Source organism: Carex rostrata, chromosome 9, assembly GCF_964058835.1.
Source record: "Carex rostrata chromosome 9, lpCarRost1.2, whole genome shotgun sequence".
Classification (NCBI taxonomy): Eukaryota; Viridiplantae; Streptophyta; class Magnoliopsida; order Poales; family Cyperaceae; genus Carex; species Carex rostrata.
Window position 1 is genome coordinate 12642777 of NC_135926.1, and position 26147 is coordinate 12668923.

At 35.1% G+C, this 26147-nt stretch overlaps 1 protein-coding gene across 1 annotated transcript; it reads right to left on the reverse strand.

The window, feature by feature from the left end:
• Positions 1 to 1008: 1008 nt before the first annotated feature.
• On the reverse strand, positions 1009 to 14039 carry LOC144559802 (ephrin type-B receptor). Its single transcript, XM_078308925.1, has 21 exons — positions 12993 to 14039; positions 12333 to 12448; positions 11838 to 12046; positions 10926 to 11045; positions 10562 to 10690; positions 9902 to 10027; positions 9549 to 9604; positions 9351 to 9450; positions 8977 to 9094; positions 8265 to 8474; positions 7807 to 8122; positions 7330 to 7423; positions 6930 to 7038; positions 6423 to 6694; positions 5746 to 6108; positions 5192 to 5380; positions 4503 to 4801; positions 3242 to 3416; positions 2471 to 2713; positions 2036 to 2115; positions 1009 to 1665 (listed from the first exon to the last, which is right to left on the reverse strand). The coding sequence occupies exons 1-21, from the start codon at positions 13793 to 13795 to the stop codon at positions 1518 to 1520; spliced, it is 4275 nt and encodes a 1424-aa protein (XP_078165051.1). The 5' UTR covers positions 13796 to 14039; the 3' UTR covers positions 1009 to 1517.
• Positions 14040 to 26147: the final 12108 nt, after the last annotated feature.

The following is a 26147-nucleotide window of genomic DNA, read 5'->3' on the forward strand; positions in this document are numbered from 1 at the left end:
TAAGCAAATTCCAATCATTCTTTTTTTAATATTTATCTGATATCTATGTGGACATACAGTTATGATTTTATATTTTAATTATTCGTATCCGAATAGTAGGTATATACCATGTAGTTTAATATATATTATAACCAAATTATATTATTCACTATTATAATTATATAAATACTATAAACTTTATTATTTTCTAATAATATTTTTATATTTTTTTAATAAATATCTAATTTGATCTGTATCTATATCCATCTAACATCCAACCTTTAATATATATTATAACCAAATATGTTATTCACTATTATAATTAGATAAATATTATAAACTTTATTATTTTCTAATAATATTTTATATTTTTTAATAAATATCTAATATAATCAAATATGTTATTCACTATTATAATTAGATAAATATTATAATCTTTATTATTTTTTAATAATATTTTTATATTTTTTTAATAAATATCTAATCTGATCCGTATCTATATTGATCTAACATCCAATATTGTATTGATATCCGAAAAAAATTTTAAAAAAAATGTATGTGGATTTACCACTATCAGCTCCGTTTTCACCTCTAGGATGAGGCATAAATTATGGTAAAGCATGCTAATTCCTTGGGAGGTTTTGGCAACCTGTTGGAGGCTGTACCTTGCTTCAAAGTACTGGAAATGTGATATTGTACACCGGACTTCATAATAAATTCCTACTTCGGGTTGCTAGATAGTTATTCACTTTCATGATATGCAACACTTAAAGCACTAGAGAACTTTACAAGCTCAGAAATTTCTCAAAAAAATAAAAACTTTACAAGCTCAGAAGTAAAAATGTTAACACAATTTATTCTTCAAAATAGTATTATTAAATGACATTCTTACAGTAGAAAAAGCCAGCAGACAGCATTGCAAGATATAAAATCAAAATATTATAGCTTTGATGCGATTAGAAAGCTCTACATCAGGAGGGCAAAAAAGGAAAAAAAAAAAAAAAATCTGCGACACCTGGGTTGCGGTTATTTTATTTTCCAAATATAAATCAGAGAGCAGAGCAAAGAAGTTGCACAATCCTCCCTCTTTATTGATATCAGAATCAGGCCCCCCGTCATAACTCGAAAACAAAAAAGTTACACAATATAGACCAAAAATGAAAATCCTTTCAAATATTAGCTAAAAAGGAATATATCTATAATGGTCATGTCTATCTGGTGCCCCTGAAATTCTACATAAGAATTGATGCTCCAATCAAGCACACCATTTCTATATTTACACCAAAACCAAGACTGCACATAAAATCAATTAAAGCTCGAAAGAGGGGTTGATTATTTTTTTTTTTTTCCCTCTCTAAGTCTGTTAGTCAGGCCTGCCTAGTGCAATAAATGAAGGCCAGACCTCCCATTACTAGCTCTTTCCTTTATGACTCAAAAAGATAAAAAACCTTCTGAGTTAAAGAGTTGCACCTAATGCTTCAGTAAACCCTCTCTAAACTCTCTAGCACTAGTAGTTAATGAAAGAGCAGCTGATTCGCTCAAGTTTGCCAGAAAAGGTTAGGATCAGCACTATACAAGGATCGGTCTTGTATTTCCAAATTGGCAACGTGCCAATCAACTAGCCTTGCTTGGATGGTTTTGCACAGCAATAGTCCTGCTGGGAATAACCACCACCCACTCTCATCCCTACAATGTTTTTTATCATTAAGTTGGAGACAAAATAAAGAAAAAGAGAAACAAAAGCAGTCATGCAGCAGGAAAACCATGCCAAAAATCAAAGCATTGGGGCTAAATCAGAGTTCTTATTGAGGTCAAACATGGAGTTTTGGCTAGAACTCCCAAACAACATGATCTCATGCCTATTTGGTACATGAGGCTCAGTGCAAGCACCAACTTGTTCTGTTTGGGTATTTCATGGCCCAATTCACATTCTTTAAAGCTCTGGAATGGGATCTAGCTGATACTCGTAAATTTTAAAAGAGACATCCTCACCCCTGTTGTACAGATACGGTACCAAATATAATGGTTATTAAAAAAGAAGGAAAAATAAACTTACGTGCCCAAACCCCAGGGTTGTGTGCTGGGGTGTTTTTTTGATGATTTGTAATGCACCAATCCACATAGGAATGCCACCACCTGAAGAAGATAAAGATAGGAAAATTGAAATAACACAACATTGAATAAAAATAACATGAACAGGTAACAATGGTTCCGCCCCTGTAGAAGTCTCCAAATATCATGTTCTCTTTAACAAAACACGAAACCATATTGTATATATAGTTATAAACACAAAACCTATCGTATTAGACACAGTTCTCTGCATGCAAAGAAACTAGAAGAGTAAAGATTTAGCTCACATCTCGCATGTTTTTTTAAGGAGTAGGTTATCATTTATTGCTGTATAAAGGATATTAATAGAACTTGTCATTACAAAGAGTAAAACAGCACATAACTATAATGTGCACAGAAAGTAAGAAGGGAAGAAACTTACAACATTGACCAAGGAGGTTATGTTCCACAAGGCATAGACACGAGCCAGACCTGCTGAGCGGCGGGGCCCATGGCTGAAGAGAGCATTAATCCCAGCTGGAAAAGGGGACAGGATGCCAAGAGGTAAAATGAAAAGAACAAGCAATATGTCAACCATGGAGTAAGAATAAAGCTGGAGGAATGTTAACAGCACTAGACTGAAATCAGCCAATAGCAGCATTGATATCACCAATCCTACCAAATCCTGCAACACAGAAAATTCAAAAGCTTCAGAATTCTTTTTTCTTTTCTCATAATCTGAACTACTAAATTCTTTCCAAATTCATTAAAAACCACGAGTTCTTAGTATAGAACTGTATTTAGAACCAAGTAAAACATGAGGTACCAAAATGTACCACCATGTACATGTTTTTATTAATATAATAATACATAATAATTACTTGCCAAGTGTCAGGTATCAAAATGTACCACCAGGTACATGTTTTTATTAATATAATAATACATAATAATTACTTGCCAAGTTTGACAAGCATAATTAAAACCAAGCAGAACTTTTAAATTGCAAGATTAGATGTCCATTCATGTAGTATTGCTAACTATTACACATCAATAGGTACCAAATCAAACAAAAATAAAAATATCACAACCCAATAACTTGGATTGCAGTTGATATCTAAATGAGTCTGAAAGAGGAATATTCAAGTCCTATTAAAGATTAAAAAGTAAATTAATAACTTAATGTTACAACTGAAAAGAAGAAAAATAAATAAACCTGATGGCCAACAGGCCTGCTATTATGCAAGATAAGAGAAAAAGGGTAGAACAAGTCTCTCTTCTCCTTCAATGTTCTCAAGCTGCCCGAGTCAATAACACCGCCCATTATCTTCTTTCGGATAATAGCATCTTGATTTATACTTAACAAAGCATCTCCCGGTGCAGTTCGGTCTCTATAAAATACATACAAGATTAGCAGTAATTATACAAATAGGGACCTGTCAATGACTGTCATGGCACTGTGCTGGCACATGAGTCTCATTTTGCAACCTAACCCCCAACAAGCAAATTTTTCACCAAGTCACCAATGTTGTGTAACTTTACCAACAAGAACACAACCCACTCTTTTAAAAAAAATATATAACAATCAATTCAGTAAGACCACCAGTCTGGCTAAATGTCTCAAAATATTCAGTAATGTGGTAGTTTATCCATGACTGTCATGGCACTGTGCTGGCACATGAACCTCATTTTGCAACCTGACCCCCAACTAGCAAATTTTTCACCAAGTCAACCAATGTTGTGTAACTTTACCAACAATAACAACCCCCTCTTAAAAAAAAATCTAAGAATCCATTCAGTAAGAGGACCGCCAGTCTGGCTAAATGTCTCAAAAAATTCAGTAATTATAAAATACATACAAGATTAACAGTAATTACACAAATAGGGACCTGTCAATGACTGTCATGGCACTGTGCTGGCACATGAGCCTCATTTTGCAACCTGACCCCCAACAAGCAAATTTTTCACCAAGTCACCAATGTTGTGTAACTTTACCAACAAGAACAACCCACTCTTTTAAAAAAAATATAACAATCAATTCAGTAAGACCACCAGTTTGGCTAAATGTCTCAAATATTCAGTAATGTGGTAGTTTATCCATGACTGTCATGGCACTGTGCTGGCACATGAACCTCATTTTGTAACCTGACCCCCAACTAGCAAATTTTTCACCAAGTCACCAATGTTGTAACTTTACCAACAATAACAACCCACTCTTTTAAAAAAATCTAAGAATCAATTCAGTAAGAGGACCACCAGCCTGGCTAAATGTCTCAAAAAATTCAGTAATGCGGTAGTTTATCAGTTAACTTGCACAATTAGGTGAACTATCCAGATTTGGTGTTGCAATAAGTAAAGTTCAGTCAAAGAACTATGGAAATGAACATTGCATTACTCCCAAGTATGAATCTATAATATTCAACACCAATTTAATGAAAGAACCGATGAGATAGATTAAAGAGAAAGGACAGCCTTACCCTGGTGATCGGTCATTTCTAGGGGGTCGAGAGGCAGTCCCATCAGGTCGAGGGGAGCGTGGAGGAGTTCCACCTTCAATAGCATAAATGACGAGGCCAAGCTGGCAGTATCCCAATGCAGTGGCCTGAAACCATGCAAGGTCAACCCGCACTCCATGATGGCTCAGAGGTGTGTTGGCGTGAGTGTCCAGCCAGCTTAGCACTGGCATCAAGGTCGATCTCAGGCAGCCTCGCCTCACCAGTCTCAGTTGAGCATTTAACCCCGCAACCAGCCGGTACCATATTGTTGGCTGAACAGCCTGAGAAAAAAAAACCACCATCAAGAAACAAAGATAAGAGAGGAGGAATAAAACACTAAAGGACAGATCCTATTTGTTGTTGTTTATTGCCAATCACAACATTATTTTTGAGTCCCAATCATTTGAGTTGATCCTTGATGGTGGTTGCATGCTGACTACGAGAAAAAGTTAATGATCCTTGGGCAAATAAATTAAGCAATTTCTAATTAAGCTTCCCCAAGTGCACAAATTTGATAGCACAAGTGATCAATCATATACTAAGGCTCCTTGTGTTATCTAAAGTAGCCTAGTTTTAATATTTAACAATGAATTCTTTGAAAAAAAAAGCCACAGGAAATTTGTTTTATTTGATTTCTCCTCCCAACATAAAAAGGAAACAAAATGAAGGACCTGGCCCATGAGGCTGGTAAGGACATTGTCGCTGTGGAGATTAAAAGGAGCCATATAGCTACCATCACCACCAAACAGAATGCTCATGGGAAATCTCTGGTGTAGGCGAGGAGGCAGATCAGCTCTTTTCTCATCCCCACCCAGAAAGAAATCCACATACCCAAGCATGTAGTCTGGAGTTGCTGCTACCTACTTCCAATTAACAAAGTAACAAAAATTAATCTTCAGCAGAGAATTATGATGTTTGAGCTTGCGCGGTATTGTGCAAGGAGGCCTACAATGTAATGCAGCTAAAAAGAAAAGTACTAAAACCGATACAATAAGAAACATACTAAAACTAGTGCTCGACCATATCATCTCACACATACCATCAAACCAGGCAGCAGGTGGGTACTCTAACAGTGTTTACAAACAGACTGGTAAACCAACACTAAATAGGGCATCAACTGGATCTCAATCTTATGTTTTCCTTCTCCTTGGATTATTGTTATTATGTTCTTTCAATATCAGGTTAGTTGCCATTACACAACGGAATGGTAAACCTCGTCACGCACCTTGAGACCTTCATAGAGGGCACGGGACCTACATGAGCGGAGGCAGGAGTGATCATACTCAGACCTGACAAACTCACGCAAGCGCTGGAGCTTTTTCCTGCGGCGCCACTGCTGCCAGGACCAAGCAAGTGGATAGGCAGCCACACTAACAATGCTGTGCACAGCCCCCTCCCACCACTGATATGCTGCCAGCGCATTGATCTCATCCACAAAGCGATTGTAAGCATCCTCATATACAATCTCAGCAATCTGATCTGGTGGGCAGTGTGGTAGGTGCCACGGCTCACTGAATGTGTTTGGCCCCATGAAGTACACCCTATGCACATGACTCTGTGACTCCTCTTGTCTGTTTGTTTCCAATACCTAAATGTGGCAATTTTAGGTAGCGTCAGCAAAACAATTCCTGACTTGGAAACATTCTATTAATTTGTTTTCCGTTTTCCCCATTATTTTTTGTTTTGGCAAAAGTGGCTTACTGAATAAATACAAGGACTATAACCTTGAATTTTGCTAAGCATACACTGCAGCTTGAACAATTTTATGCTTAATTAAATTTTCTACGCAACTTTCAGTCTATTTTCCTGTCTGAGATAAGTTGGGGCTTCATTAAGTCAACTAGACGCAGATTCAACTGCGGGAAGGAGAAAAAAACAAAAACAAAATAAAACAAGAAAGACCTCATTGAGGGACTCTAAAAAGGGAAAAGAGTGGTCGATCTGAGACCCCTGCTGGGTCGGAGCAGGTCCAGGGAGTTCGTCATTACCCACAAACTTCATCCTCGCAACACTTAAAACAAGTGCTAGGAGGACAAGGAGACCTGTGAGGAAAAGCCCGAAAAGCCATGGGCCGCCAAAAGTGTAAATCAGCTCCTCCAAGGCAGTGTAGCAGTGGGGCATGTGATACCTATCTGATACACACTTATAAGGGCATGGCGTCCCAGCCACGCCTCCTGCACAAATTCAATTAAATCCAGTAAGCAACATTATTCGAATCGTCATGGGTTGGGTTATTACCTTATTGGCCATGCATGAACAAGGATTTCTATAATAAATTTGTGTGCCAACTGTAATGGCTTCTCTGCCGATCAGTCGCACACACGAGGCTTAATAGCCTTTATCATTCAGCAAATAGCACATTCAATGAAGAAGCCATGTAAGAACAAAATGGGTGGAAAAAAAATATACCTCGAATACTGACAAAAATGGCACGTCGTGGGATCTCACTTGAAGGGCATGGGTAACAAAGTGACTTATCTGAGCCAGTCTTATTCTTGTATGTCCCCAGGGGGCATTCCTGTAATTTTTTTTAGAAACATGAAAAAATGCACTAGTGTTGTGGCTTTTGTGTGTGAGTAGAGGTGGCAATTCAGAGGGTTGGGAGTTCAGGTTTAACCGTTTAAGTCATCTTGGATTCAGTCAACTTAGTTTTGGATCATTTTTGGGTTTTGTATTGTTGAGATATGTTTGCAGCTCTTTGAGGATCGGGTTGGGGGAAGGGAGGAGCCAGTGGTTTGGCATTCAGGAGACAGATGGCACAGAAAACACAACCTCAGTTCTAAAGAGAGACAAAACAAGTAACAAGTACCTTGCAAAATGTTCCATAAAGGCCTTCTGGGCAAGCTTTACCCGTTACCGTTCCATTATCTCCAGGGTAGCCTGGTCCTTTGCTTATACCTCCACTGCATAAATGTAAATTATTCAGAAGCAAAAATAGAATATAACTTTCACAAAACAAATCCACCAACCTACAAGTGACATTCAGAAAGTTAAAACTTAATGGTTCACATAAATGGACCTTCAAGTTCGCCAGCAGCACCTTTGAATGCACATACAAGCCCAAACGAGAGAGAGAGAGAGAGAGAATATTGACTCTGGTCTGACAGGTCAGACAGCAGGTCGTATCCAAACCCAAATGTTGATCTGGATAGCATATTCACAACTCCATGAACAGACAACAACCACGTAATATATTTATTTCCTTGAATTCACAACAAAAACAAAAAGAACTGTACCAAATATTACTAACAACACAAATAATCTAAAAGAAAAGGTAACGACAAACCTGCTGCTAATCAATCCTTCAACACTTGCCACGGGTACGTATTCATCTCCAGTAGGGATGTCAGACCAGTGGAAATGAATCCTGCCCCCGCCGCCGCCGCCACCGCCATAGCGGTTGCCAATACCACCAGCAGCTGAAAGCACAGATGCCTCACCTAGGGTAAGGGTTCTAAGAAACAGAAGGATTGTGCCACCTGAGCCACCCCCGAGCCCACCAGTCGAGGAATTAGTAATGACCCCCTTAAAGCTTTCCCCATCAGACTCGACCGAACCATAGACAGACAGGCTCATCAGATAATGCTCCCACGATCCCATCACTGAAATAGAGTATTAGAAGACGTTTAGATCCTTCAGCGCTATGCCTAGAGAGTTCTTCCAAAAAATATAAAATTAGCCAGTACCAAATATGGTGCAGAATTAATGGTTCAAAAAATAGATCCAAGTAAAGGCCGAGCATACCAACAATGCCACCACCAGCTGTAGAAGTAGCAACCGTGTCGTTACCACTGCCACTACCAAGCTCACAAGGTAAGTCAGAACTACCATAAGAGATCCCACCTTCAACCTTAGTCCCATCAAGGAAGCCATCTCCACCTTTGCCTCCATGGCCCCCGCCTCCACCAAGCCCACTGCTTACTACTTTGCCTCTTCCAATCCCACCTTTGCAACCTAAATTTCAAGAAAAGACATACAACTAAGAATCTCAAACCGTCTTTAGATAATAAAATAGGGATTTGCACACAGCATGCTCAAGTACAAGCAGGAAACAGGTTCCATTATGTATTAGATAATATGAAACTAGTAATGTGAAAAAAAATGTCAACTGTTAAAAGCATCAAAAACAGAAAACTCTTAAAAGGCGTAAACAATTCCCACATGATAGGACAGCAATACCGTCTGATAGCAAATGTCATCAAACAGCCAAGTATTATATCAGCAATCAAGAGTTCTGGTAATAATCCCAGAATCAAAGGCTTACAAAAACGGTCATGAATACCATCAGCAATGTACACATGTGTACGACACTGTCCAGTACTTTGTTTTGGAGTTCGACTGATACTTAATAGTTCTCTTTGGATGTCTGATTTTAGTCTGGACAGTATAATCTGTGCACCAGCTAACATAAGAATGTAACAGAAAAAAGAAAGATGGGTAAATTGGTCATAAGTACCGAGTCCAGTGGCGCTAATTATTCCTGAAGGATACACAGTGACGCTTCGTGCTCGGTGGAAGTGAACCACAGTTCCCTCTATTAACCCCGACACATCTATGTCTTCAACCCGACAAATCTGTATTATCTCAAAATCATTAGACGACTTCTTCTATTTCAAAAGGACTACAATTTTAGTAGCAAAATGCTGTCAGAACCCTACAATTTGATTTAACTTCTCTGACTCTGATTCAATTCTATGGAAGGGTGCCATACATCTCATTCTGCCTATGAATTTTCATGAAACTTATAATTTAATTCTGAAAGATATTGAGAATTTTGATTCACGAGTGTAATCTCAATTAAACAATGGTAATTCAATGAAAAGATCTTGCCTGAAGAGTGAAAGACAATGATGTGTTCACATTACAATCTTCAGGAGGATGAATCAATTCAACAGGGCAAGTTTCAGATTCACAATTCAACATTGGAGCCCTAAAAGGCAACAAATAGCAAATCGAGTTGACAAAGATGATTTTTACCAAATAAAATTGTACAAAAAAAAAAAAATTAGATCAGTCACATAAACTTACAAATGATCTTTCGTCCCATTTATAATTGGGCCACGTAAGACAGATCCAGGCCCAACCTAAAATACAGAGCACAGTGTCAAAAGGTAGCGATTTAACACAGGTTTAGACTACTCAGATTAGTTACCAACACCATACCCCAGAGCATGAATAGAACAACTCAATACCATGGAGCTACACCAATTTCGGTACAGCGCATCAGAATTGTTGTTGCTCTCATCTATAATTGTGGATTGTGAGGTTTTATTAAGCCTTAGCCCTTAAGCTTTAAGTTAAACCCAAAGAAATATAAACACCAATAGTACAATATTGAAAAAAAAGTAAATCAAATAAATTTTAAGCATAGTCTTTCTTACTTGTATACTGTAGAAAAGAGATAAGATCAAGCGTTGTGCCTCAATTGTATCTCCGCTCCCTGATAAATTGAGAAGGCCTTGACCATGAACGCCTAGATTTGCATTAGAATGTATAACTGATGCTCCCTGTATAGTTAAAGAGTTTTATGATCCAAAGACGTTTAGTAGATGAACAACAAAGGAACAGTGTGCAAACCCTCCTAAACATAGAAAAACTCATGTATACAAGAAATATTTTATACCAGATCGAAGAAGTACACTTGACAAAAGTAAAATGCCCTCATTATGCTCACTCAACTACTAAAACTAAAATAGAAAGAATCAACATCTAAAGCGGTAGAAGAGTGACTTCCATATCCTTGCCAGTAAAGAATTGGCATATGCATATAACAAAAACCCTTCGAGGCATAAATTTACATAGTAGGTGAAGAAATGCAGTTTTCCTATAGGCTATGTTTGATAGGAGGATAAGAATTGGGGATGAGGGGAATAGCTCTCATCCCCTTCTCCCCACTATTTATTTTTCCTACCAGACATAGCAATAAGGTATATCCAAGAAGGGTGCCTGAACGAGGTTAGTTCTCAGTTACTTGATACATAATAAGATAATAAAAAACCAATTTAGTTTACCCATAGAAATACAAGACCAACATGGTTTACCTTCAAAACTATCAAATTACTTGCTTCTAGCAAAGATGTTGCAACTAAGGGCTCATCACCGCCATCAATCAGCAATCTAGCATTCCACATTAATAGCATCTTTATTGACATCCGCAACCCGCCAAAAACCTATTTATCCGCCATTTTAAACCAAAATTAAAATTCTAAGTCCACTAAATTACCTTTGGATAGAGGAAATAACTAACTGCATCTAGTGGTAATCTATTATTTCTTCTTTTTTCTGTTTCTTTGTGGGTTGGTACAAGACTCCTAATTCTTTATTTTTCTTTCCTTGCATTTTCTGCACACACCTAGCTTGTACTCATCATGTAACAGTACAAATCAAAGACAAAAATGTCCATACCTTGACAGTGGAGTCACTCATGAGAAGTTCTTCTGCAAGGAGCTCAAACTCAGAGTATGGGTATCGGGTGAGACCAAATGTTAGGATAGCTCCTGACAATATACTCAACTGCCCTTGAACCTGAACAAATTAGCATTTAAGTCCATCTTAGTAATAAAAAATTGGATACTTGGTTAGAACTTAAAAGATGGCGCAAAATGTTGCAAAGTTACAGGATGGGAAATTAATCATCAACCCACCCCAACCCATCCCCTACCCCCCAAAAGAAGAAAAGAAATAAGTATCGCATTTCAGTTCAGGAGCGAGCACACAAGGACAATCTAAGATATTCATCAAAGTTAAAACATCAAAAGAAAATACCAGCTGTCTTTAAAAATAGTCTGACATTGCCCTCAAAATTAGCAGCAATAATTGTCTGTTAGTCATTTATGCTTACTGCAATTCCAATTGGACACCATTTCCAAGATCAATACAGGGAGGGCCTTTAAAACAAAAAACAGTAAACAGATCATGCAAGATGCAGAGTTCACCAACACCGTACCTTAATCTGAGATGATACTGGCCTATTATATTTAAACTAATAGGGAATTTTTCTTATTATTTTGTGGTTCTGCAGGCATATCAAATAGCCTACTGCATTAATACAAAGTTCAATGACTAATTCAGAGGTATGGTAAACTCATCAGAACTTTCAGACAATTGTCCTCATTGTATACCGGTCACAAACCTCAGTAGTGGTTTCTTTATGGTGTTTTTGCCCAAAGATCAGTTTGGCATCAATTAAACCCCCATTTACGCCCAACCCCTCCCAAGGAAAAAATAAAACGAAACAAAGAAGGAAATATCCTAAAATTAAGAAGGAAGAGTTCTTCCACTGCTGGCAAGAACTAAAGGGCTGGCACATGGGCTGACCTGGACGCGGCTCCAACGTAATGGGACAGCAGCTTTGGCACAGTTTTTGACATAAACATTAGTCCAGAGAGGTTGATACGGGAATTCCATGAGAAGTGTGTCAGTCTGCGTAGTATAGTTATTGTTGTCCACAAAGAGACTCTTGGGTACCGCATCATAAAGTGTACCGGCAGCACCAGCATTTTCTGGGCAACCTGTGCTCTGCCCACCTATGGCCGAAACGATCATGTTACCAAGTTAAAAGAAAAGGTAAAAGGAAATCATTGCAAAATGAAGGTAACATGCATAGTTAATTCAAACAAAAGTGCATGTTGTATACTGGTCAGTTCTTGCCATATGCTAGGCACTACAGCCAAATTCATGCCCGTTATCACACTAGTTAGGACACGAACAAGTGATGATGACAGATGTTCTCGTGTAGAGCTCATAGTAATAATAGTAGTCAATAAAGCGACCACTTTTGAAGTTTAAACTACTGAATTAAAAATCCTATACCGTGAACCGAGACCACTGTTTCATCATGTCTACTAAAAACATCAACTGAAACACGACCACCTCCTCCCCCAGCAAGACCACTGCCTCCTGATGCACTAATGTTACCGCTACCTTTCCTATGAAACACAAGAAGAAAGAGAGGATATAAAATATTTGAATCTAATTCTATAGCCATGCATAGACCAACGACTGGCAAACGCTTCTAGGCAACAAACTGCTCTTTCAAGTTCGTTTTTTCATGCAATGGTTCTATTGATTCAATCAAATATACTGAACCATGAACAGTGTCCTCTGTTTAAACTTTTGGCAAATCTCCTTTTTCTTTCATTATGCCACATTCATGTACAACAGTAGGAAGGCATGAAGATATACTATCTCAAGTTCATACAGAAAGAATCATACTGCAGTGCTGTTAACTGTAATAATTAGTCTTCCATCAAGATCGCTCCAACTAAAGTGTTCAACAATTCATTTCACATACAAGATTCTTCACAAAATAAAAATAAAAATTATAAGTCATTTATATTGAAGCACTTTTCTAACCCTCATTTAGACGGCATGTCTTGTAATTGATAATACCCTGCTACCTTAACAAATCCAAAACCCCAAAAATTACACCAAAAGCTATTTGATAAAAAATTTATTAAACAGAGAACTCACATTTTATCTGCAACTATATAAATACTACCACCAGACCCACCACCACCTTTATCGCCTCCATCTCCACCATCAGCAATAACCATCCCCCCCAGTTCCAGCATTTCTTTAGCCACTATCCAAACCCTACCTCCACCACCGCCTCCATAATCGGCCTCCACACTTGTTGACCCACCTTGGCTGCCATAACTGTCTGGACTTTGAAGACTAGTCCAGTCATACGGGTCACCGCCCCATGAATCCTCCTGTGTCTGCCCATCTTTGATATAGCAACTTGCACCTCGGCCACCATAACCACCCCCATCCCCATGGGTACCGGTAGGGGCCCCACTAGTTCTCGGTGGGGGATCGCCGGCCAACCCGGTTGTGTCAACTACAGTACCTTCTGACAATGAAATGTTGGTGGAAGCAAGAACCACACGACCAGCAATAATTTTTGAATTAACGCCGATCTTTATGTGACCAGATAGGTTGGCTACAATTTCGCAACCCGACAATGGACAGGTTAAGGACACCCCAGCGAGGAGTACCAGGCTACCGTTTCCATGTATGTAAATGTGGGAAGAGAGTTCTTTACTAGAGAGGACCTCACATAGGGTGTCAAAGTGGCCTGTGCCGCCTAGGTCGGACTCGCATGAGGCATACGGCGGAGTCGGAGAAGGTGGCGGAGGTGGCGGAGATGGTGGCGAGTAGTCGTGCCACGTTAATATAGAGAAGTCGGAGTCCGTGTCGGGTGGAAGAGCGAAACTAGGGTTAGGGCTGCCGAAAGAGAGTAGGAGGAGAAAGGAGAGGAGAGATATGGCCATAGGAGTTGAGGGGAGAAACTCATCAGAAACCCTATTCAGATTGGGGTTGATTAGCGAATTTATTTTATCAGGTGGGGTGGATTTAATTTGGTCTCTTTTACCTCACACTAGAGTCTGTCTCTCTCTCTCTCTCTCTCTCTCTCTCTGCCTCTCTCTCCACGCAAAGGCTTAATAAGAAAGACTGAAAGTGTGATTTTAATGGCTGCGAGAGAAAAGGGGAAAGCGGAGAGAAACTGATGCGGAGAGAGAGAGAGACAGGAGGCGAGGTGCTGATGAGCTGGAAGGTTTCAGCCGCTGATCAGGGGTTAAAGTGCTGAGAGAAAGCCAGATAGACGGTCACGATGTGAAGATTTTGGATGAGTAGGTGGGGCTGAGGCAAGATAACCTTCTATTTGGAAAAAATTCGACGCTCCCGGATCACCACGTCAGTCTCATTTAGAGCTAGCTGGTGGGTACCACGTGTCACTTTTCGGTCCAGGGGCACAATCGTTTCGGTCCTGCGATCCAGGGCTGGTCCGGATCCTCTAAAGTAACTCAATTTTTTTAGTTTAGATATGAACCGTCTGATTCGAATCCGGATCAATTCAGTCCGAGGTGGAGCAGACAGACTTCTTTAATCTGACGGTCCTTATATGAACAAAAAAATTGGGTTACATTAGGAGATTCGAACTCATTCAGGGCCACATCGAGATTTCTACGGAGTTCGGGCTGTTTTGCAACAAAGCGCGGATACAAAAATAATAAATACTGTACCGATTCTACGGTATTTCCACGTCCATAATTTACGAACTTTTACATAAGAACGTGAGGGACTTGTGGCCTTGTGGGAGAATATAATTTATTCTTTTGTCAGAAAAAATATATAATAATTAATAAAAATATTTATGTTTTTCACTCTGAAACATAGTCAACAGACTATTTACGTTTTCTCACATACTGGTATATCATTGTACTTAATACGCCACGTAAGCATTAGAGTTGAATTAAGTAGAAATTCTTGTAAAAACATTATTATAAAGATAAAATTTAATGAAGTAGCCATTTCCTTCTTTTTACGGAAGGTTGTTGATTACAGGTCTAAATTAACTTGCTCGATATGGAGGCTGCGAAATGAGGTTTATTATGGGGGAAAAGGACGAACTCTGGCACAATGCAAAGTGTACACTGAGTCAGCTCTGGAAACCTCACGAACCGCTTTCTGGTGCGGAGAGACTCAGGGGGTTTGCAAGGCTGCTCAGCAAGATCCTACAAGGCAGCATAGTGTACAGTGTCCAATCTCGTCCCATGTGTGTTACGTCGATGGATCTTGGTCAGAAGGAGGATGTGCTGGTATTGGGTTGCACCTGATGCATATGGGAAGGACGGTGGAATGGGTATCGCAAGTGGTGACTGCTGTAAATGCATCGCATGCAGAGGCAAAGGCTATCCTAGAGGGCTGTAGACTGGTAGCTAAACATGCCGCTGGAGCAGGTATTGTGCTATCGGACTCAAAGGAAAGTATTGTCTCCATTAACAGTTCACCACCAGGAATGCATGACTGGAGATCAGCAGCAGAAATCTGGAAGACTTGGGTTCTAAAAAAGGGATACCTGGGATCTATGCAAACGGAGTTCTGCGGGAGAGAAGATGGAAATATAGAGATAGCACATAGATTAGCAAACTGGGGTAGAACTTGTAACTGGATTAAGAATGGGTATGGCATACCACCTGAGGTGGTTGAGGATGTGATGTAAGGATTGCCTACGGGCGTTGTAACACCAAAAAAAAAAAAAAAAAATTAACTTGCTTCATTCATTCATTGAGTGACTAAAAATGGTTTAGTGGCAAACTAAAATAAGATACAGTTACTGAATTAGGGGTGTTAACAGGTGCGACACGGTTGGGTGGAGGCATTTTCAGACCTGTATCCGTTATGATAACGAAAAAAAATCTTTACCCTTACTCGTCTGTTCAAATACGGTACGAATCAGGTAAACGGATAAAAAATATCATTGACATTTTCGATTTGTGTTTTTCAAAACAAGAAAAAATAATAATAAATACAACCAATTTTGTATTATGAAAAATTAATAAAATATAAAACTTTATTGTATTGTGTTTCATCTTCATACAAATATATATCTGTATATATAATTTTATTTTTAAAAATTATCTTATCCGAAAACATATAAGATAAATAAAGAAATTGTTATTCTTACCCGTACCCAATAAACTAACGAAAAAAAAAAAAACTTATACTTATTCGTATTTTCAGATACAATACAGATCGGATAAACGGATAAAAAGGTGCTATTGACACCCCCTGTACTGAATGATAATTAAATTAATTTATATGTTAATTGTTAGAACATTTGATGGTCTACGCCAATGCTACGTGGCTCAACCATTGTTCCTTCCCTTCTGGTTAAGGAAACTACAACTGCGTACTTTAATTAATAATAGCTATAGTATAAATGATTAAAAGATGTATTTTAAAATATACAATAGCATGTTTGCTAAACATTTTATACATTTTTATGAATCGGATGAATACATGTATTTAAGTTCGATGTAGTTTTGTTGCATCTTGAAATTTTGTTTTATTATTGTTGTGGTCGGGCGGACCCACATACAGTTAGAGGCGGGTAGCTGTCCTTCTCTGAATTTTGAAATTTAGTGAAAAAATACATGTTAATGAGAAACTTTGTTGTTTTTATATAAATTTACGGATCTAGACCAACTTTATTGTTTTTTAATATATAAAATGATATTGCTTTGTTGTTTTTTATTATGTTAATTGTTTTTTTTCTCATCTAGTACCCATTAATTAATGAGTTTGAATTTGATAAATTATTTTAATTTGATTTTTGTCTCATATGTCCGCCTCCAGCTATGGTCCTATATCAATTTTTTTTCTATTAAAATAATAATAAAAGAAGGTGACCGAAAAAAGCGTTATAAAAAATTGTAAAAAAAAAAAAAAAATGTTGTGAAGTTGACTTGGCTTAGAGCGTACTTATAGAGAAAATTCGGCCATTTTTTTTAATACCCTTAAAAAAAATTTAAAAATGCTCTCCGATTTAATTTTTTTTTATAAATGCTCCGACCGCCTGGCCCACGGGCGGTCCAAAACACAAGCGGACCGCCTGGCCCATGGACGGGTCACAACACTAGCGGACCGCCCGTGGGACGGGCGGTCCTTTTTTTTTTTTAGGGATCTTAGTATTTTGATTTAAATAATTTTGTGAAGAAAAAGTTTTCTTGTTTAGAGTGTATGCCAAAAAAAATAAGACATTTGATATATTTATAAAGTGATATTGTAACTCTTTATGACTTTGATTTTTTTTTTTTTTTTTTGTGAACTTTGATTTTATTTGTTAGTTGGATATCACCAGTCTAAATATAACACTAATTAAGAACTTGGTCTTTATTCAAAAATTTCCAAGCTCTGACAGCTTGTTGATATTCTTCTCTTTTTCCGTTTTTTATAATATATTGTATAATATATACATATATACATATATATATACACATATACATATACACATATACATATATACAATTTTTTTTATAAATCATTTTTTTATAAACTCATTTTTTTTATAAACTCATTTTTTTATAAACTCATTTTTTTTTATAAACTCATTTTTAGAAACCAGAACCTCTTGCGGCCCGCAATGAACCCTTCCCAGTTGACCTGACACATATTCTGAGCCTGATTCTCCAAGTTTCAACCACTGAGATCCTTCCCAACTTTGCCGAAATCTCGGAGAATGACAAACTTGAGTCGGATGTGCAAAAGAAGTCGGTGGAAACATCTGAAACCGATAAATCTCGAGAAAATCGACACAAAATGGAGTAATGGGGAGGCCGCCCTCCTGATCCTCCACCCAAGCATTAAGGCGCACCACCACCACCTTCCGCCAATAGATTAGTCCATGTTTCTCCCTATTTACTTTTGTTTATTTTTACGCATTGGGGACAATGTTTAATTTAAGCTTGGGGGATGGGAAGAAATTGTATCTTTGCATGCATGTTTTCAAAACTTTTTAGGATTTATAACCTTGATTTTTACTTGACCATGAATAAGATTTGTGATTTTAAACTTAAATGCTTGAAATTGCGAATTTGTCAAGATGTTTTATGAGGTTATGAAAAATAGAGTCTTGCATAATTGGACTTAATTGTTTGAAAATGCATAAAGTATAAAATCATGTTTAATTTTTTTTTGTATCAAAAATTGGCAAAAATAAACCCTTGAAATTTTAACGAGTTTTTAGTAATACCCTTGGAATAATTTGAAATAACCACATACTTTGGCGAAAAATTTTGTGGAAATAAAGGTTTAAGAAATTAGAAATTTAGGGATTTAAATTTTTTTTTTGAAAATGCAACTTTTTTGTGAAAAACGAATTTAGAAAGATCGGGATATCCATAGGTATGAATTAATGCCTAAGGATGTGTGTATTCATGATATTTTTGCAAAAATATTGAAAAATTATGTAAAATTGAAAATTTTTAGAAAAGAAAGACTTTGTTTGCTTATGTTACGGCGACATGACGTACTTATAGCAATGAGTCATAGACACTTTGCTCCGCTAGTTTGCCCAATAAAGTGACCGGGTTTGCACTAACCATGTAGGTTCGTGTCATGGAAGGGTTGAACCAAGAGCATGCAAATGCACTTTTGAATTAAAACGGTTGGGTATAGATTAGCTACCTATAACTAGCCGGTTTTGTTCTAAGGATAAAGATTTATAGTGTCATAAAATAAAACCAACAAAAGAAAAATAAAATTTTGCATATCTCAACACACGAAATTCGCGACTTTCTAACCTAAGTTTGATTCAAGCTTGGGGGATTTTTAAAAAGAATTTTCGCAAATAAGAATGCATTTTTTGTAACAAATTTAGATATCCGAAATTTACAAATTCTAAACCTTTAAGGAAATAAAAGTTAGAGTAATTGAATTGTGGGGTGAAGCATGATTAACCAAGGGTTGCACTTTAAATTTGTACAAAATTTACGTTGAGATTTTTAAATTTTGGCAAGATCATACAAATTTTTCGATCGAATTGTAGTCCAAGTTTAGATATTGCTTGAGGTCAAGCAATGTTCAAGCTTGGGGGAATTTGATAAGCTGAAGTTGTATCTATTGAAACCTAGGGTTTGTTATGTAAATTAAGCCAAGTTTTGATTAAATTAGGTTTAATTAGGTTAGAAATGTCCAAAAGTTCAAGTTACTGCCCTAGTTATGTTTGTTCTAGAGGTAATCAAGTGTTTGGAGCTTAACGAAGCAAAACGTGTGAGTTAGCACGAAGATTGGAGCTTCTGCCAACATGCATTGCGGCCCGGAATGGATCCTTTGCAACCCACAACCAAGCAAGCCAGAACCAAGCAAGTCAGAGCATTTCTGCACCTTTATTGCGGCCCGCAAGGACTTTTATTGCGGCCCGCAATGACCTCTCCAAAATTCTTCTGCGCAGTCTGATTAACTGCCTCCATGCATTGCGGCCCGCAATTAGGTCGGTTCAGAGCCCGAATTTGCTATTTTTGGTTAGTTATTTCTAGGTTTTGGAGGGGGATAAAAAGGGGACCTGTAGAACAGATTGAGGACGTTTTTTTAGGCAGAATTTCTGATTTTAAACAAGGAGAAGCAAAGGGAAAGCAAGAGGAGAGAAGAAGGAAGAAGAGATCATTGATCAATCGGTTTTATTATTTTCTTTCCTTTGGAACTCTTTTATTCTTTTGATTTGATTTGTATCTTAGCCATGGCTGGCTAAGGGCTTTTCTAGGGTTGATTAGGGTTGTACTTGAAACTTTTGTTATGATTTAGTTGGTTTTATTTTATATATTCTTGTTCTTTATTATGATCTATTCTTTATTTTAATTGATTGTGAAGACTTAATCGAAATCACATGAAACCCTAGGATTTGGTATTTGCAATTGAGAAATTGAATATTAGGTCCAGGCCATAAGGAATAGAGTATTTGATAGGCTAAGTACCGAGAGGTGACGCTTGTCTTATACGGGCTTCACCTAATAGTTTAGAAAATTGTGCCAAGTACCAAGAGGTGAAAGATAGTTTTCTAGATCAATTGGGACAGTAAGAACTTAATGACTTTAGATTAGAGTAGCCAAGTACCGAGAGGTGACGTTTATTCTAATAGAAAAATGGTATTAATATAGAGATATCACTTTGTACCTACAACACCCAACTGTGCATTCATAAATATAAGAACAAAATTTAATAAACCAATTAATCGTAACACTAGTGGATAGGAACCCTAAGAAACCCTAATTTCTCATTCTTGTTAAAAACCTAATTTTGCTTTAAAGACTTAGTTTAATTTAACTTAATCACAATCAAACCAACCTTTGAACAAACAAATTCCTTTTTACTTTCTTTTACTAAATTAAATTGTTAGGTTAGATTTTGATATTCCAACTTGTCCCTGTGGAGACGATCCCTAAGTACTACTTGACAAGGTTGTACACTTGCAACCGAATTGAGTATCAACTAGGATTTATTACTTGTATTGTAATAATCTACATCAAGAATATACATATATATACCTGTAGAGTAAGGCTACACTACTTCATGAATTAAATGGGGCGTTTTGATTCGCGCTTATATCTCTAGTTTCGAAGTCCAAATAGCCGATCCAAACCATTATATGTTTAATCTATATTAAAATGTGCTTAGAGACCAAATTTTACATTTTTTTTTGAATTTTTTTACTATTTATTAAGATGATTTGAAAATCGTTGTTTTTTAATGTCTACCATCGAATGAAAACTTAAACTGGATTTTTGAAGCACTAAATGACATTTTTTTGAAATTTTGATGCTTCCAATGCGAAGATGCCCAATGCACCACTTAGGAAAAATCGGATTCGTCTCGTCCTCCCCTTTCCGAAAAGTGCTCGTATGCGTAAATCCGACTTTCCTAGCCAAAGTTATGGCTATTTAAAGTTTTTTCGAAAATTAAACTTTGAAAATTCATAACTAACTGTAGAAAAATCCAAATAAGTTGAAATTTATATCAATTTTGTATATTTTTTTTAATGCTCTACATGCTGGTGCAATCACTTTTGCAGTTTAGTCCCTGTATCAATCCATACTTGCTGATTTACCAGTAAAGGTCAAATTTGATATTTTTAGTGCATTGCACTATACCAGTGGCCTTTGCCTAGTGCTTAGTTGCGGAGTTTGGACTTGATACCATACCAGAAATCAGTCTATGATACTTTGTGCATGGACAGAGATCTAATTTGATGTTTGAACATATTTTAGTAGCTCTAAACTACTGTTTTAATACCATAAATAAAGATAAAAAGATCAACAAGCTGTCAGAGCTTGGAAATTTTTGAATAAATGTCAAGTCCTTAATTAGTGTTATATTTAGACTTGTGATATCAAACTGACAAATAAAATCAAAGTCCACAAAAAAAAAAAATCAAAGTTATAAAGAGTTACGACATCACTTCATAAATATATCAAATATCTTATTTTTTGGCATACACTCTAAACAAGAAAAATTTTTCTTCACAAAATTATTTAAATCAAAATATTAAGATCTCTCTCAAAAAAAGAAAAAAGTGGACCGCCCGTCCCACGGGCGGTCTGCTAGTGCTGTGACCCACCCGTGGGCCAGGCGGTCAGGGCATTTATAAAAAAAAAATTAAATCAGAGGGTATTTTTAAATTTTTCTTTTTTTTAAGGGTATTAAAAAAAATGGCCGGAGAAAATTGATACAATATAACATAAGAGGCTCCTACAGACGTACACGCTTTTAGATATAATGAGAGGAAATATAAATTAGGGTCTGGCTTTTAAGGCTGCGGGTCTAAATCAACGAAGCTATTCTTGGGTGGCAGTAGTACCCTTTCGGTTCGGATACTGACAATATAATTGTCGATGGAGACTTCAAACTTTAAAGCAACATTGCGTCACTAATTCATTAATTAATTATTAATTAATTAATTTTATAATTAAGTAAACGTATGACTTTAATACTGCATGCACTTCATGCCCGATTAATGTTAATTCAGTCATTATGTATGTACACGGTATGCCTACATTCAAGCAAGAATGTAAATAATAACAATAATTTCCATTGTAATTGCCGAGAAAATGGGAAATTTGAAGATAAATAAGTACTTAATCCTTCCATCCCGTTTACCAAAATCTACACAGCAATCGATATAAACAATCCCGAGAGTTCTATTTAATATGGCCGGCCCAGAATACGGCCCAAAAGATCCCAATAGCCAAATGTTTATTTCCTAGCCCCATGTTTGGTTGTGGTCTAAAGCTAAGGAGGTCTAAATTATTCATGTTTGGTTGAGGCCTAAAATTAAATTATAGCTTAAACTATTATTTGTTTGGTTAGAATTGGTAGAGGAGTAAAGTTTTGAAAGCCTAAATTGGTTAATTATTTATAATAAGATACTAATTATGTAATATTAATATATTAATAATACCTGTAATATATATTATATATTATTATAAAATTTATTTAATATATTAATAATATAAAATATTAATTATATATTAATAATAAATTACTAATTATATAATTATAAATTAATAATAATTATTAATAGAAAAATACTAATTATATAATCTTATTAAAATAATTATTTAATATATTAAAATATATATTAATAATAATTATTAATAATAAGATACCAATTATATAATACTAATATATCAATAACAACTATAATATATTATAATATTATTATAATAATGATTTACTATATTAACAATATTAATTATTAATGATATAATTATAAATTAATAATAAGATACTAATTATATAATATTAATATATTAATAACAACTATAATATACTGTAATATTATAATAATAATTATTTAATATATTAACAATATAACATATTAATTATATAATATTAATATATTATAATATTATTATAATAATTATTTAATATATTAACATTATAGAATATTAATTATATAATTATATATTAATAATAAAATACTAATTATATAATATTAATATATTAATAATAACTATAAAATATTATAATATTATTATAATATTATTTAATATATTAACAATATAACATATTAATTATATAGTTATATATCATTAATAAGATACTAATTACACAATATTAATATATTAATAATAACTATAATATATTACAATATTATATAATAATTATTTAATATATTAACAATATAACATAACAATTATATAATTATTTATTAATAATAATTATTAATAAAAGAATATTAATTATATAATATTATTATAATAATTATTTAATATATTAACAATATAAGATATTAATTATATAATTATATACTAATAATAATATACTAATTATATACAAATAAAATATTATTATAATCATTCAAGTTAGGCCACGAGGTGAAATAAAAATTAAACCATCCTGTGAGGTGGTTTAATTTAGGCCGGCCTAAATATTGGCTTATACCATCTTAGTCCGGCTTAATTAAGACATGTTTGGTGGAATAACGAGGCCTAAACTCTTTATTCCACCCTTTAGGCCACAACCAAACATGATGTAGAAGTATGATCTAAAATAAACATATATAAAAGATATATGTATCACCAAACAATATGATACTTATACCTATAATCATATATTTTTTAGATCAAGGCTAGGGATTTGCTATGCATATTGGAAGTCTGATAAACTATTTAATAGTAATAATAGTATCTTTAGAATATTAATGACGGTTTTAGTCTTTTAGATGTAGTTTAAGAAATCTAGTAATTTAATTTTGAACATGCGATGTTAGTTATAAAAAAAAAAATATTTTTTATTATTATATGTCAAAGGTCGTCATTGCTTCGCCGCCTTGTTTTTTTCTTCTTCAAAATTAAAAAAAAGTTGATGCCATCGTCGTCTTATTGCACGAGACTAAAAAATCATCACGGAAAGTCTCCTTTTGCGCATGTTAATTCAATTCAAGTACCAAAGAAAATTTTGACAAACTGACGTTGAAAGTTACCAAAGCCTAACACATGATGGTATAAATTATAAAATGAAAAGAAAACTTCTTGGTTAACTGTTAACATTTAAAAAAAAAAAAAAGAATAAAAGAAAAGGCATGTGATGAACCGATTTGATTAGCGAACCTCCAGCCATATGGTTTGTAATTTTCAAAATAAGTTGGAACTTTTTTTAATTAAAATTTATGTGATCTCTGATATTTATTTCTATATATGTTTACTGTGAGATTCGAATGGATTACAAAAACAATTAGAAACTAAAGTGAGGCTATGGTAATATAAATATTACGGATCAACTCATGTTGCTAAATTTTAAACAGTCGATCTAAACAGTTAAACATAATATCTATATAAAATATACATGAATACCAAATTTTACATTTTAAGAAACTTTTACTTTTTTTTAGATAAGTAGAAAATCACTATTTTTCGTGTTCTGTAATTCTTTAGATCAATTGATTTTTTTACTTGTCTAAAAACCTCCAAAAAATATGAAATTTACTCTCTTAGTACGTTTTCATACGGACATTGTGTTTAATGGTTTGGATCGATTATTTGAACTTTAAAAATAGAGATATGAAATCATAGCACATGTGGATTTGTAATCAGGGCCGATCATGAAGATTTTGGGGACCGGGGAAATTTGGGCCCGAGTTATTTTTGCATTTTCAAAGTCAAAACAGTTGATCCGAACCGTTCAATATAATATCCATATTAAAACGTCCTTGGAGACCAAATTTTATATATTTTTTAAAATTTTTTTACTATTTTTTAAGATAGGTAGAAACCATTGATTCAGAAGATACTGAACCATGAAAAACAATGATTTCTACTTACCTTAAAAAATAGTAACAAAATTTTAAAAATAAAATAAAATTAGGTCTCCAAACACGTTTTAATATGGATATCATGTACGGTTTGGATCGACTATTTGGACTTTTAAAACGCAAAAACAACTTATAAACACATGGTGTTGAAGTATTTATGGAAGCGATTAGGGGTGTTCATTGGTTCGGTTCGGTTTCAACTGAATCGAACTAGGCAAACCAAAGTTATAATTTGGTTTCAAAAATAGAACCGAACTGAACCGATTTAGCACTGCAACCGAACCGAACCGAACTAAAGTTTTTTTTCGGTTTGTTCAGTTTCTTCGGCTCAAACCAAAATATATTAAATTTTTATTTAAAACAATTGATTTATAATAAACCGAAGTATTAAGAAATACATCGGGATATTAAGAAATAAACCAAAGTATTTAAAGAAATTGATTAAGAAATAAAACCGGGTATTAAGAAATAAACTAGGATAGTCCGGACCAAATTCATAATATATAAAAATTCAGTCAGTTCAGTTATTTCGGTTTTGAAATTTCCAAACCGAACCAAACCGAGGTTATAATTTGATTTTAAAAACCAAACCAAACCAAACCAATAAATCGAAAAAACTGAACCGTTTAGTCCAAATTAATTCGGTTTGGTTCAAAACCGACTAAACATGACCCAATGAACACCCCTAGAAGTGATTAGCCGGTCTGATTTTCTATTGATCTGCCAATAGATCATACCTATTTATAGACAAATTTGAACCCTTTATATATACAAAATTTGAGCTCTAATATTTTATTTATTTTTAATATATACAAAAAGAAATTTTCAGAGATCCCTTAAATTTTGAGGTCCGAGATTGTCGCCCTGGCCGCACAACACCAGGACTGGGCATGTTCGTAATGTGCATATTTCAGATCTCATGCATATATGCATATATAAGTTCAAGATTTATAGTTTTTGTTGTATCTAAAAGAAAGTTCCATTCAACCTTTTGTCAATTTCTGGCTTGCATTTTATTACCTGATGCGACTGATGGCCAATTTTGATTGGTTGTAGGTTATTTCGAGTTATCATTATTTATGACAATTACCTATTTACCTTTCCCAATTTTCAGAATCAGAAAAGTGGAAAATAAATGGTCAAGTTTGATTGGATGAAAAGAAATCAGCCTTTTGATATAAAGAAAAAGAAGGTTTGATTAGATGTAAAAAAAGAGATAAAATGATTGAATTTGGACCAATGTGTGCTAGGTTTTGTCTATATGTGCTTAATCGTAAACAACACAATATTATCTATCTAATTATGATTGCAATTGAAAATGAAAACATATATTTAGACCATGTGAATTTACTGTTTCTCTCGGAAGTATGGTCAATTACAGTTCTTAACCAATGTGATTATTTTGCACAAGGAAACTTTCGCAACACCATTCTACATTCACCGCAAATTGCAAAAAAGCAAATAAATCTGACATTGTGCTTTGTGATATGGAGAGAGATGTAGAAGAATTTTTCAGGATCAGACTAAATCGC

Excerpts from the sequence above, each read along its gene's own strand:
- LOC144559802 (XM_078308925.1), bottom strand. The coding sequence starts at position 13,795 with ATGGCCATATCTCTCCTCTCCTTTCTCCTCCTACTCTCTTTCGGCAGC. Across the intron at positions 12,047-12,332 it reads AACAGTGGTCTCGGTTCACG|GTGGGCAGAGCACAGGTTGC; the intron begins GTATAGGATTTT and ends TTTCGGCCATAG. Across the intron at positions 11,046-11,837 it reads TACGTTGGAGCCGCGTCCAG|GTTCAAGGGCAGTTGAGTAT; the intron begins GTCAGCCCATGT and ends TAATTTGTTCAG.